The 12,212-nt window shown below is 44.9% G+C and overlaps 1 protein-coding gene across 1 annotated transcript in view; it reads left to right on the top strand.

Annotated features, from left to right (window-relative positions):
• The window catches only part of PPP2R2B (protein phosphatase 2 regulatory subunit Bbeta), a 270,773-nt gene extending 259,318 nt beyond the window's left edge, over positions 1–11,455 (top strand). Inside the window, exons 8-9 of the mRNA XM_028119142.2 lie at positions 7,992–8,083; positions 10,757–11,455. Of these exons, the coding sequence (XP_027974943.1) occupies positions 7,992–8,083; positions 10,757–11,036 (372 nt within the window). The 3' untranslated portion in view covers positions 11,037–11,455. The remainder of the gene's footprint in view (positions 1–7,991; positions 8,084–10,756) is intronic.
• The last annotated feature ends 757 nt before the right edge of the window (positions 11,456–12,212 follow it).

Below are 12,212 nucleotides of genomic sequence, written 5' to 3'. Positions count from 1 at the left end.
GGTAAGAGCACAATAGAAGCAAAGATAAAGAGGCTGGGATAAACTGGTCTTTTTAAAAGATATTTTGGTTTAGATTAAAAGAGGTGTGAAAATTTTAGATGGATTTAACTTACATATTTTTTTCTTGAGACAGAATTCAGATACTGTAATATTCACCCTTTCAAAGTCGACATTAGTATATTCACAAAGTTGTGGAACCCTCACCACTCCAATTTCAGAATATTTTCATCACTAACATTCTGATTGTGCTGGGGAGGAGAGACTAGAGGGGGAGATGGGAGGAGATAGAACACTTAACAAGTTATTGCAACATTCTGGCAAGTGCTGATAGTAGCCTAGATGAGGGTGTGAGCAATGGGGGTGACCAGATTCTTAATATATTTTCATGGTAAAATCAACAGGACTTAACAACAAATTGGATATGTGATGTAAGAGGAAAAGAAGCCCCAGGGATCACTCCAAGGTTTTTATCCTGAGCAATTAGGAAAATTATGTAGATGAGGGAACCGTGATTTATTTTGGGACATGTAGAGCCAAGTAAACACCCAGAAATTGCAAGTAGACAGCTCAGTTTGAGTTTGGGTATACTTTAGCTTAGAAAAAAGAAGTGGTCAGGACCATGCCCTGGGAACCCGGTGTTTACAGGTTGGGAAGAGGAAAAGTGAGAAGAATGTTCTAGGAGCCAAGTAAAGAGACTATTTCAAGGAGGAGAAATCACCCACTACCAAATGCTGTTACTGAATCAAGTAGGAAAGGATTGAAAATTGGCCGTTGGATTTAGTAATGAGGAGATAGGTGTAGGTGAATGGTATTAAGGAAGGTCTGCTTGGAGTGGGTTTTGAGAGAGACTGTAAATAGGAGATGTGAGTGTAATGAGTACAGGTAGCTCTTCCAAGAAATCTTAGTCTAAAGGGCAACAGCAAAATGGGGTAGTAGCAGGAATGGGATACAGGCATAAGGAAGTTATCATGTTTTATGCTGAGGGGAATAAGCCAGGAGAGAAAGAACAATTCAAGCAGTTGACTCCTTGGGGGAAGCAAGACGGAACAGAGTCCATTGCCTCAAGGCAGGTGCTGTAGGCCATAGATGGGAAGATGGACGATTCATCCATCAAAGGAAGGAGAGAAGAGTAAATAGCTATGGATGCATTGTGTTGGTAGCCATCGATGGTTTCTTCTTGTTGCTTCTATTTTCTCATAAAAGAAGAAGCAAGGTCATTAGCTGAGTGAGAAGGAGAAGTGTAAAATACGCATCTAAGAGAGAGGCAGGGTTGCTCAGTGATCCAGTTGAGTACAATGGAAGGAGAGAGATACTTAAGGTGTGACTGTAATGATGGACCACTCAACCTCAGGTAGATGAGGAGGGAAATAACGTGTGAAGAAAAGTAGACAGAATAATGGATTTGAAGAATTGACAGAATCAAGCTAGTAAAGAGTGAACTGAAAAGATAGGAGGTAGCATTAGAACAGTACTTGTTCAACAGGTATAATTAGGGTCGTGGCAAGTCTCATCATGTGGCCAAGGAAGCAAAGGAAAAAACACATTGAAAATGATGAGTCCAACTAACTGAGCGACCGGAGTAATGATCCACGAAGAATAATGGCAGGGGATCCAGGTGCTAAAATTGCCTCAAGGAATGTGGCAGAGGGCCTCAGAACTGTTGCTAACTATAACAAGGTAGTCAGCAGGGAGTTTAGTTGGTGACATGACTTCAAAGGAGCTGAGGGCTTTAGAACAGGAATCATCGCCTGGAGCAGCAAGGAGCCCACCCACCCTACTTTGACACATGAGTGGCCACAGGACGAGCCAATCTTTCAGAAGAAATAGAGAAGATTGAGGACCCCAAGGACTTTGACCAACTGTGAGTAATGCAGGGGGCAGAATTCAAAAGGACATAGGTGGTTGAAATAGCCTGCCCTATATATTTGGGGTCTTCCTGTCCCTCAGATCCTTCCGGACTCCAGGGCCCCACTTCACAGCACCTGCCTTGAGGCTCTCACCTTCACGTTTAGCCCAGGGCTAAGCCAACTCGCGGGTCCTCTTCTAGCTGCACACACCTCTCGTGTGACAGAGTGCGGTGGCAACTAGAACCTGAGTGTGGGTGGTATGGACACAGTTGTGGCCTGCTGACCAGACTGGATGAGAGAAAACTGGATTTAGTCTCTTCAGTGGCAGGAGCAATTAGTACTTTCATTTTAGAGAAAGGCTTTAAGAGCAAAGCTGGTTTTAGAACCCAGTAAGCTAGCTGGGACACGGAATAATCAGCATTTTAAGAGCGTGATTCTCAAAGCAAGTTCAGCTAGTGATAGACGTGGAAGTGCTCTTTGTCAAATGCTTTGAGATAGGTCTCACAGCACACATATTGAAAGGAAATATTACAGAAGTTTAACTTTAGATAGCATATTTCAAAGCAATTTAAATTTATATACTATACCCCGATATATAAAAGGTGGCAAATAAACTCTGAATTTCTAGAACACTGTTGAAAAAGATGGTGAAGCCTGGCCCAATGGGAAATAATCCATCACCAGTTACTAATGCCTTCCCTGTGGAGGGGAGCAAGTAATGTTCCTGCCATGTATTTTCATACATGCATCAACTGGTCTCCAGCATCTTTCCAGGAATAAGAAACTGTAGACTTAAGTATCATTAGCTCTTTTCAAGCTCTCCTACAGAACAGGGGTTGGCAAACCATGGCTGGTGGGCCAAATCCAGTCTCCATCTGTTTTCGTAAAAAGTTTTACTGAAACACAGCCACACCTAATCATGGGTACATGGTTGCTTTCATGCTACCATGGCAGAGTTGAATAGATGTGACAGAGATGATCTAGCCCACAGGCTTAAAATATCTGCCATGTGACTCTTTACAAGAGAAGTCTGAGAACCAACCAACAGAGTTCACTCTTGCTGGGCCTCATGAGCAGTCCCATTATGTACAACACCAGGCTTCCACGAGTTCATGATTTGAGAACCTCTATGCTGGGAGGCTCAATTTAGTGTCAAGAAAGCCATACACAATAGGAACATGGACAACAAATATTTGGAACATGAAGAAAAAGCATCAAATTGGGTGAGTTTTAAGTTTTGCTCTGTGTTCTAGATGTTTCTAATCAATGTATCTTACCTGATCCTCTCCTCTGATGGAGATAGGTCCATCTTGTTTGCCTAAGGTTTTGTTTTTTTGTTTGAGCAACAGAACATAAATGTAACATACCTTCATAGTCAATGTTCTTTTCTTTAGATGACATCAAGTCGAGGCAGTAGGAGCTTCCCCAAATTTAGCTGCTAGGAGGAGAAAATACTGGTTCAGACTGGATTTTCCTTTCGATCCCTCCTGACTTTTGTCTTTCAAGAATTATTTGTGGAGTTCTTGGCAATGTGGTTCCTTGTCCAGATCACACATGTTTTGATACTTATAAACTTTCACCTTTGGCCTTCTGTCTTATAGAAATATAGGTGAATAATATGTCAAGAAAAGTTTGTGAAGAACATAGGCTGAGCCAAAAAACAAATTTTAGTGCTTATAGTGAGATAAAATAATGACTATCCATTTCTTATAATTTTACAATTCCTTGACTCTTGTAGAATTCTAAGAGGTTCTATATCACAGAAACCTGCTTAACCGTGTTTTAAAAACTAGTTTCTCCCTTCTCAAAACACATCCGTGCCTTGCCTGAAAAGTGCTCCATATCAGATCAGTGGAATGAGTAAGTGGGAGATAAGGCTGAAAAATGAGTTATTTGGCTCATTTTTTTCTCCAAAAAGTAGGATAGCTGGAGTACAGACATGTCTCATTTTATTACACTTCCAAATACTGCCTTTTTTTTTTTTAATTGAAGGTTGGCGGCAGCCCTGCATTGAGCAAGTCTACCAGCACCATTTTTCCAACAGCATTTGCTCATTTCATGTCTGTGTCACCTTACCGTTTTCAAGCTTTATCATTATTACTATTACATGTTATGACAATCTGTGATGAGTGACCTTTGACATTACTATTTTAACTGTGTTGGGGTGCCAAAACAGTGCCCATATAAGATGGTGAGCTTAAATAATTTATGTTGTGTGTGTTCTGCCTGCTCCACCAACCTGTCCTTCCTTCACTCCTTCTCCTCTGGCCTCTGTATTCCCTGGACAAAACAATATTGAAATTAGGCCAGTTGATAACCCTCCCCTGGCTTCAAAGTGTTCATGTGAAAGAAAGAGTCACACATCTCTCACTTGAAATCAAAAGCTGGAAGTGATTAGGCATAGAGAAGAAGCCATGTAGAAAGCACAGCAGGCTGAAAGCTAGGCCTCTTGCGCCCAACTGCCAAGTTGTGAATGTAAAGGAAAAGTTCTGGAAGGGAATTAAAAGTGCTACCCTAGCGAACAAATGAATGATGAGACATTGAAACAGCCTTAGGAGAAAGTTTGAGTGATCTGGAGAGAAGATCAAACCAGCCCCAGCATCCCCTTAAGCCAAAGCATAAACCAGAGCAAGACCCTAACTCTCCTCCATTCTCTGAAGGCTGAGAGTGGGGAAGAGGCTGCAGAAGAAAATTAAAACTAGGAGAGGTTCCACTTATAGAGTACTCATAAGGTTCAAGGAGAGAAGCCGTCTCCAAAACTTGAAAGCACAAGATTAGCAGCAAGGGCTGATACAGAAGCTGCAGCAAGTTCTCCAGAAGATCTAGCTGAGACAATTCATGAAGGTGACTACACCAAGCAACAGATTTTCAATGTGGACAAAACAGCCTTCAATTGGAAAAAGACGCCATCAAGGAGTTTCAGAGCTATAGAGGGGAAGTCAGTACCTGGCTTCAAAGCATCAAAGGACAGGCTGATTTCCTTGTTAGGAGTGAATGCAGCTGGTGACTAAGTTGAAACCAAAGCTCATTTACCATTCTGAAAATCCTAGGGCCCTTAAGAAATATGCAAAGTCTACTCTCCTTGTGCTCTATAAACGGAACAACACAGCCTGGATGACTGCACTGTATTTACAACATGGCTTACTGAGTATTTGAAGCCCACGGTTGAGACCTGCTCATTGATGATGCACCTGGTCACCAAAGAGCTCTGAGGGAGATGTACAACGAGATTTCTGTTGTTTTCATGGCTGCTAACATAACATCCATTCTGCAGCCCATGGATCAAGAAGTCATTTCAACTTACAAGTCTTATTATTGAAGAACTACATTTCATAAGGCTATAGATGCCGTAGTGATTCCTCTGATGGGTGTAGGCAAAGTAAATGCAAAGCCTTCTGGAAAGGATTTGTTGTTCTAGGTGCCATTAAGAACACTGGTGATTCGGGCGCCTGGGTGGCTCGGTTGGTTAAGCGACTGCCTTCGGCTCAGGTCATGATCCTGGAGTCCCAGGATCGAGTCCTGCATCGGGCTCCCTGCTCAGCAGGGAGTCTGCTTCTCCCTCTGATCCTCTTCCCTCTCGTGCTCTCTCTCTCTCATTCCCTCTCTCTCAAATAAATAAATAAAATCTTTAAAAAAAAAAAACAGGACATTGGTGATTCATGGGAAGAAGTTAAACTATCAACATGCACAGAAGTTTGGAAGCCGTTAATTCCAGTCCTTGTGGATGAGCTTGAGCGGCTCCAAACTGTAATGAAGGAAACCACTGCAGATGTGGTGGAAAGAGCAAGTGGAGCCTACAGATGGGACTGAACTTAAAAGGATGAGGACTTGCTTCTTACAGATGAGCAGAGCAAGTGGTTTCTTGAGCTGGAATCTACTGGTGAAGATGCTGTAGAGATTGTTGAAATGTCAACAAAGGATTTAGAATATCACATAAACTTAGTTGATAAAGCAGGGGCAAGTTTTGAGAGGATCGACTCCAATTTTGAAAGAAGCTCTGCTCTGGGTAAAATGCTATCAAACAGCACCGCATGCTATAGAAGAAGCCTTTGTGAAAGACAGAGGCCGTAGCTAGGGCACACTTTGTCCTATTTGAAGAAATTGCCACCCCAACACCAGCCTTCACCAACCACCACTGCAGCCAGTCAGGACAACCCTGAGGCATGACCTTCTACTACCAGAAAAAGGACAACTTGCTGGAAATCTCAGATGATTTGCATTTGTTTTCAGCAATTAAGTATTTTTTAATTAAGGTATCTACATTTTTTTAGATAATACAATTTATTGCACACTTAATATAGTGTAAGCCTAACTTCTACATGCCCTGGGATACCAAACTGTTTATTTAACTCACTTTGTTACGATAGTCACTTTATTATCACGGTCTAGAACCCACAGTATCTTCAAGGTGAGCCTATACTAGAACAACAAACTTGGCTTCCCTTGCCCGCTGGATCAATTCCCCGCTTGGCCCACTGCCCTTCAGAAGCCACAGCTCTCTATTACAAAGAACCCAGGAACAAGTCAATGAGAAGTCAAGAAAAGACAAGAAAGATCTGGAGTTGGCAAAACTAGGACCCAGAGGCTCATTTTGTCCCCCACCTGTTTTATAAGTAAAGTTCTGTTGGGACACAGCCCCCCTCTTCTGTTTATGCATTACCTACGGCTATATTTGCATTACAAGGGCTGAGTTGAGCAGTCACCTCAGAGGTCCTGTGGCCCACAAAGCATAAATATTGACTTTCTGGCCCTTGCTGGAAAAGGTTTGCCAAACAGTGGTCTGGATCAAGAATCAGTCCCCTTTTTTTGCCCACAGACTCTCTCCTGCTTCTTTGCTCAAAGACTCTTAATCACTAGAGATCTGCAGCCCTACAAACAGAAATGGCCTTCTACATCAGACTTGTGCCACTTGGAATAGGCCCAAAAGGCGGCAGGAGAGGAAGGGAACGACGAGGAGTTACAGTACAGGTCTCAAGCGCGGGACGTAAACCTCACCCGCACGTCCCCTTCTCCATCTAACAGTGCCAGAAGCCCTGCCGCAGATGGATTCTCTTGTCACCAAAGCAGTGAGGCGGGTACCCTGACAAGGCCTAGGACTGTTTGGGAACAGTCGTTTGCCGCATTAGAAATACTTGCACTGTCTGCATGACTCAGCTTTTCAATCCCCAGAACATCTCAGGGAACATAGGGTGAATGACCCAACCATGCTGACTGGTCTCACGTAAAGTTCCCATCCAACAACTTCATGGGGCCCCAGCGCCCTCCAGCCATGCCGCATGATTCCCCAGCATCCCCTGCCCTTCCTCGCTCTCAGCTGCGAACTTTGCTTCTTATTTCACTGAAAAATAGAAACAGGAGAGAATTGCCCATGCTCCAGGACTGCAACCTTTACATCAGAGTCTCGTCAGCAGCTCCACCTGCACAGGTTTCTCCAAATTATCATACCCAAAAATGAACGTGGCAAGTCCATCCTTCCGCTTGCTCAAGAGAAAGATCCAGGAGCCATCTTGACTCGAATTCTTCTTTCCACGCTTCACAGTTGCACCATCCACGAATCCTATCAGTTGTCCCTGCAAACATGCCGAGAAGCTGACCACTTGCTCCCGCCCTGCTCCACACCGTCATCTGCCACCAGGCTATCACTGGCCTCTGCTGCCTCACATTATCATGACACAGCTCAGTGGTCCTTTCTGCCACGTCTCCTCACTTCGCTCACCATAAAAGGCCCACGTGAACGCTCAATTGCCCCCATGCTGGGATGAAAGCCCACCAGGGGTATTTTGTTCACTGCCTCTCCCAAGCACAGAGCTGGCAGGCCATAAACATTTGTTGAGTTAAAGACCAAATGAATAGTGTCCTCTAATGTGTATTTGCAAGTCAGTTTAGAAAACGGGACTCTACCACCTACTGGGCCCTTCTGCCGGCCACCAGCTCCCTAAGCAAGCTTGCTTCATCCACACTCGCCACATAAGCAGCTCCCCAACCCATGGCTGCAGAGAGCCCAGCCTGGATTCAGACCCAGGCCATCCGATTCAAGGCACATGTATACTGGAATAATTAACAGCTCACATCACCAGAGGGGGTCATCACAGAAACGAGCATTTTAAAAATAATAACCGCCCCTCTTGATGTATTTCCCCACAGGTACATGACTACCTCCGCAGCAAGTTGTGCTCCCTCTACGAAAATGACTGCATTTTTGATAAATTTGAGTGTGTGTGGAATGGGTCGGACAGGTAAGAGAGGCTCCGTGGCTCGGGAAACTTCCAGAGGTGAGCCCTGTATTTGCCGGGGCCCTGGGCCGTTTATGCTGCGCAGGGCGTGGCCAAAGGGAGGGCGGAATCAGGCCCCAGGGCCTGGCAGGAATCCACTGTGTAGGTCCCTGGATTTCCCTTAGAGGTCAGAGCTGGATATAAGGGAGGGATGGAGTGAGACCCTTGAATCCTCTTTCAGGCCTGGTACAGGTGACCATGGGACATCAATGAGAAAATCCCCTGTCTTACACCCCAGACGCCCCCAGAGCTAGGTAGGTCAACAGGGCCGAAATGAAGAACACTAATAATGCACCAGCGAATTCCAGCATAAACTGTTCCAATTATTGCAAAGTGTGCTTTCTAGATCGAAAATCATCCCTAGACGCTTCTAGTGTAGACCTGTCCAAAGGCCCCGGTGGTTCATTAGCTGAATTCTAGTTGGGCCTCATTTATCATATTCCCTCAAAGTGATTTATTATTGTTTTAAGGCCTTCTATTTCAACAGTACTTCATATTACCTTCTAATAGTTCATTTTTAGTTTGACAAATACAGATGATTCCCCGCCTTCCAGAACGAAATGCAGGCTACCAGGGGCTGATTTAGTGTTTTCAGGAACACGGCACCAATAGTGCTTGCAGGCACTACCTTCTGTCAGGGCAAGGCATTCAGGAATTGGAACTTGTAGTAAAAACAAGCGGTTTCTGGCCATTCTTTGGCTTTCTTTGCCAATGAACCAAAATGTGACTTCCACTTAGGAGACCTGGAAAAAATCCCCACATGACAGAGGCCCCAAGCCACCCCACCCCGTTGCTATAGGGCGGAGGCAAGGGACAACAGAGCAGCTGTGATGTATGAACTGCAGCTCCTAAGGGGGAAAGTAGCCGGCCCCGACCCTGTGTTTCTAATTTTTATTTGTAGTTTATATTAATAAATTCTATTTGTTGTTATTGTCCTAAGAACTTACCTTAACCTAGACTCACAAAGTACGTATTAGTCACCTTCGCACACATCCTGTTATAGAATCCTGACCACAAGATGACAAGGTTGTTGTCGTCATCTGTTTTATAGCTGAGTAAACTGAGGCTCGGCAAGACAAAGCGACCTGCCCCAGCTCATGAGCTAGTACGTAGTAGAGACAAGAGTAGGAAGGTTTGAGTTTGAATCCTAAGATTGACATTCTTTTCATAACTTCACTTCTTTCCATAACCAAGAAAATTCTCAATTCAAATAAGGTTGAGAGTTTTTCTTTTTTTTTTTTTTTTTCCCAAACCAACCAACAAAAACCAAAACACAAGGACTTTCTCGGTTTAAAACCAAGCTGAGTCATGGTGGAGCAAGCCTTGTTGGTTCATGGGAAGCAGTGAGGCCAGTGGGGCGGTGCTAGACCCTCGAGTCAGGCACATGGGGGTTGGAGGCCTGACTTGGCCATTTTGCCACAGTTGAGCGAGTTCCTCACTTTTCCTCAGGTGTAAAGCCCCTATCTGGGATAACGGAAGTCCAGGTGAGATTGCAGGGGAGTCGAACGCTCAGCACCCTACCTGATAAAGTAGCAACAGCTTCTTCCACTACAGAGACAAACACATTCACCGCGTCTGTTTCCCGGGCCAGAGTTACACAAGCAAGCCCTTGACTGATTTGCCTGGCACAGATGACCCCACGACCCTGTCCCCTGGCTGTGGCCCCATGCTGTCAGTTTTCCCCGCACCTGTCTGCACACTCGTGCCTCATGAACAGTGAGGAGGTGCTGTCCTCTCCCATCCTCACCAGCCAGTCAGGGCTTCACCCACCAACGAGGCCAAGCCCCCGCATTCCAGTGGCAGCCCCCATGGGATGTTACTGAGGCAGCATGATTTCCACCACCACCACCACCCCACCCGCCCCAGCCTGTCCGTATGTGCAAACTGTCACCGGTAAAGAGTCGGTCCCTTGCTTCTGGAAGGCTTTGGCAGTCACTGCCCTCAGTCTGTAGTAAATCTATCTGAGGGTAGAGAACTCTTACAAAAAGGTGGACGCCATCTGTCAATCCACTAGCAAGTCTTTCCCCTCCCAAATTCTTTTAAAATTTGAATTTATTTACTCTCTTCCTGAGGGAGACCACGATGACATCCGTTTTTTAGGTAAGTTTGCTGGCAAGGCTGAATTGAGAGCTGGTTCTTAGCAGGGGGAGGACCCACCAGGCTCAGTGCACTATTCTATACTCAGCGTTTCTCCCACTATGCTGGCTGCAGAAAGCCTTAGATGTCCGGCCACACAGCCCCACTCCTGCAACCACACTTTCCGTGTGCATAACCAGTGTTCTCAAAAGTGTTCCTCCTGTCCTGACCTCTCTCCAGCCTCGCAATCCTAAGGGACGTAAGGCTGGGATCATTAAAACCACAGGACTCGCTCCCTGAGCCAAAGAACCAAAAGGGATCTATCCACAGAAGTAAGTAACAAGGAGGAGTATCATGATCCTTCATTTCCCAACCAGCCTTCAAAACCGAGACCATGGTCGCGCCACCAAGTCTGTTTGGGTTTTTGGTTTTTAGTGAAACAGATGGTGCCATAAGCTGGCCACGACGTTGTGTCATTGGCTCCAGAAAGACACAATGGGGATATGCTCCTGCCTTTCTCCAGAGTCCTCAGTGACTCCCTATTTCCTCTCTACCTTGCAGCGTCATCATGACAGGCTCCTACAACAACTTCTTCAGGATGTTCGACAGAAACACCAAGCGTGACGTCACCCTGGAGGCCTCGAGGGAAAACAGCAAACCCCGGGCTATCCTAAAACCGCGGAAAGTGTGCGTAGGGGGCAAGCGGAGAAAAGACGAGATCAGTGTCGACAGTCTGGACTTTAGCAAAAAGATCTTGCATACGGCTTGGCACCCCTCAGAAAATATTATAGCGGTGGCGGCTACAAATAACCTATATATATTCCAGGACAAGGTTAACTAGGAGGACAAGTTATTACTTAATAATCTCACATACTGAATACTAGTCTGACATGTTTTTAAATGTTTCTTTGGGTCTTCATTTGATGCATTGACATTAATTTCCCTACGCAGAAAACAATTGGAATAGAATTAAAAGGAGTCCAACTTTCCCAGATCCCCAGTTCTAAGAAACTTTTGTCAAACCCAATAGGTTCTGAGACATTTCTGTTTAGAATTGAGAGCTGCCAGCTAACACTAATTCTCCATAGTTGACTTGAATTTCTGATGCTTTTCTTGCCCGGTTTTCTCTGGTGGGTCCAGTGTTTTGTTGCTAGGTGTCTGCTGAGATAAAATGAGGTTGTCTGTAGTATTTAAAGAGAAAAGAGATAAGTTTTTTTTTTAATTAAGCAATTCCATTTGATTGAAAAAAATCAACAAAAAAATAAACACCGTTTACTCTTACAGATTTTCTCCTTTTTGTGTGTGGAAAAAAAAATCACAGCATCTCCCTCCCCTGCCACACTTTTTATTAACAGTCTCATTTGAAGCAGAGATTTATGTCACGAGGCAGCGAAGGGGATGCAGAATGAGAAGGGAGGGGACACATCAACACTGCTGTACTCTTTTTTCTGGAAGCGCCATAGAAACAGCCTGAGAATTTGGCCAGGAAACCCCATGAATGCTTCAGGGGACATAAACAGAACACTTTCTACACAGTGCTTCTCAGAGTTAGCTTGGCAAGGCCATGTGGGGCCAAATTCCATCTGCTGCTTTGTTACTCTTGCTTTTTGTCATTTTAAATGGCTCCATATAATCCTCCACTTACACGTTCATTGGCTTTTTCTCTTCAACCTTTTCCAGCTTATTTATTCCATTGACTTCTAAAGGCCGAGTCCTGGTTGTTTATTATCTGGCATTCTAAGTGAAGCAATGGCACCACCCCTGGCTCCCTGAGAAAGGCAGGTCTGTTCCTTTGGGGCGGGTCTCCTTAGCAGCCCCCTCCCCTCTTCCTGGGTTGGGTAACCAAAAGTCACAAGTCACAATCCATCAATCTCCACTGCAGCTAGAACGGAAATGGCCAATACACACACTGATTTGTGAAGTCTCATCAAGGGTTTCTAACCGCCGCCCCCCCCCCCCCCCGGCCCCCGCAAGCTCACCATCTGGACGAATACACCAAACACCTCTCTTGTCACAA

The sequence above is a fragment of the Eumetopias jubatus genome, unplaced genomic scaffold, assembly GCF_037043125.1.
Source record: "Eumetopias jubatus isolate StellerSeaLion01/CBP00866 unplaced genomic scaffold, mEumJub1_p1.0 scaffold_5, whole genome shotgun sequence".
NCBI lineage: Eukaryota > Metazoa > Chordata > Mammalia > Carnivora > Otariidae > Eumetopias > Eumetopias jubatus.
This window is presented reverse-complemented; position numbering and strand designations above follow the sequence as displayed.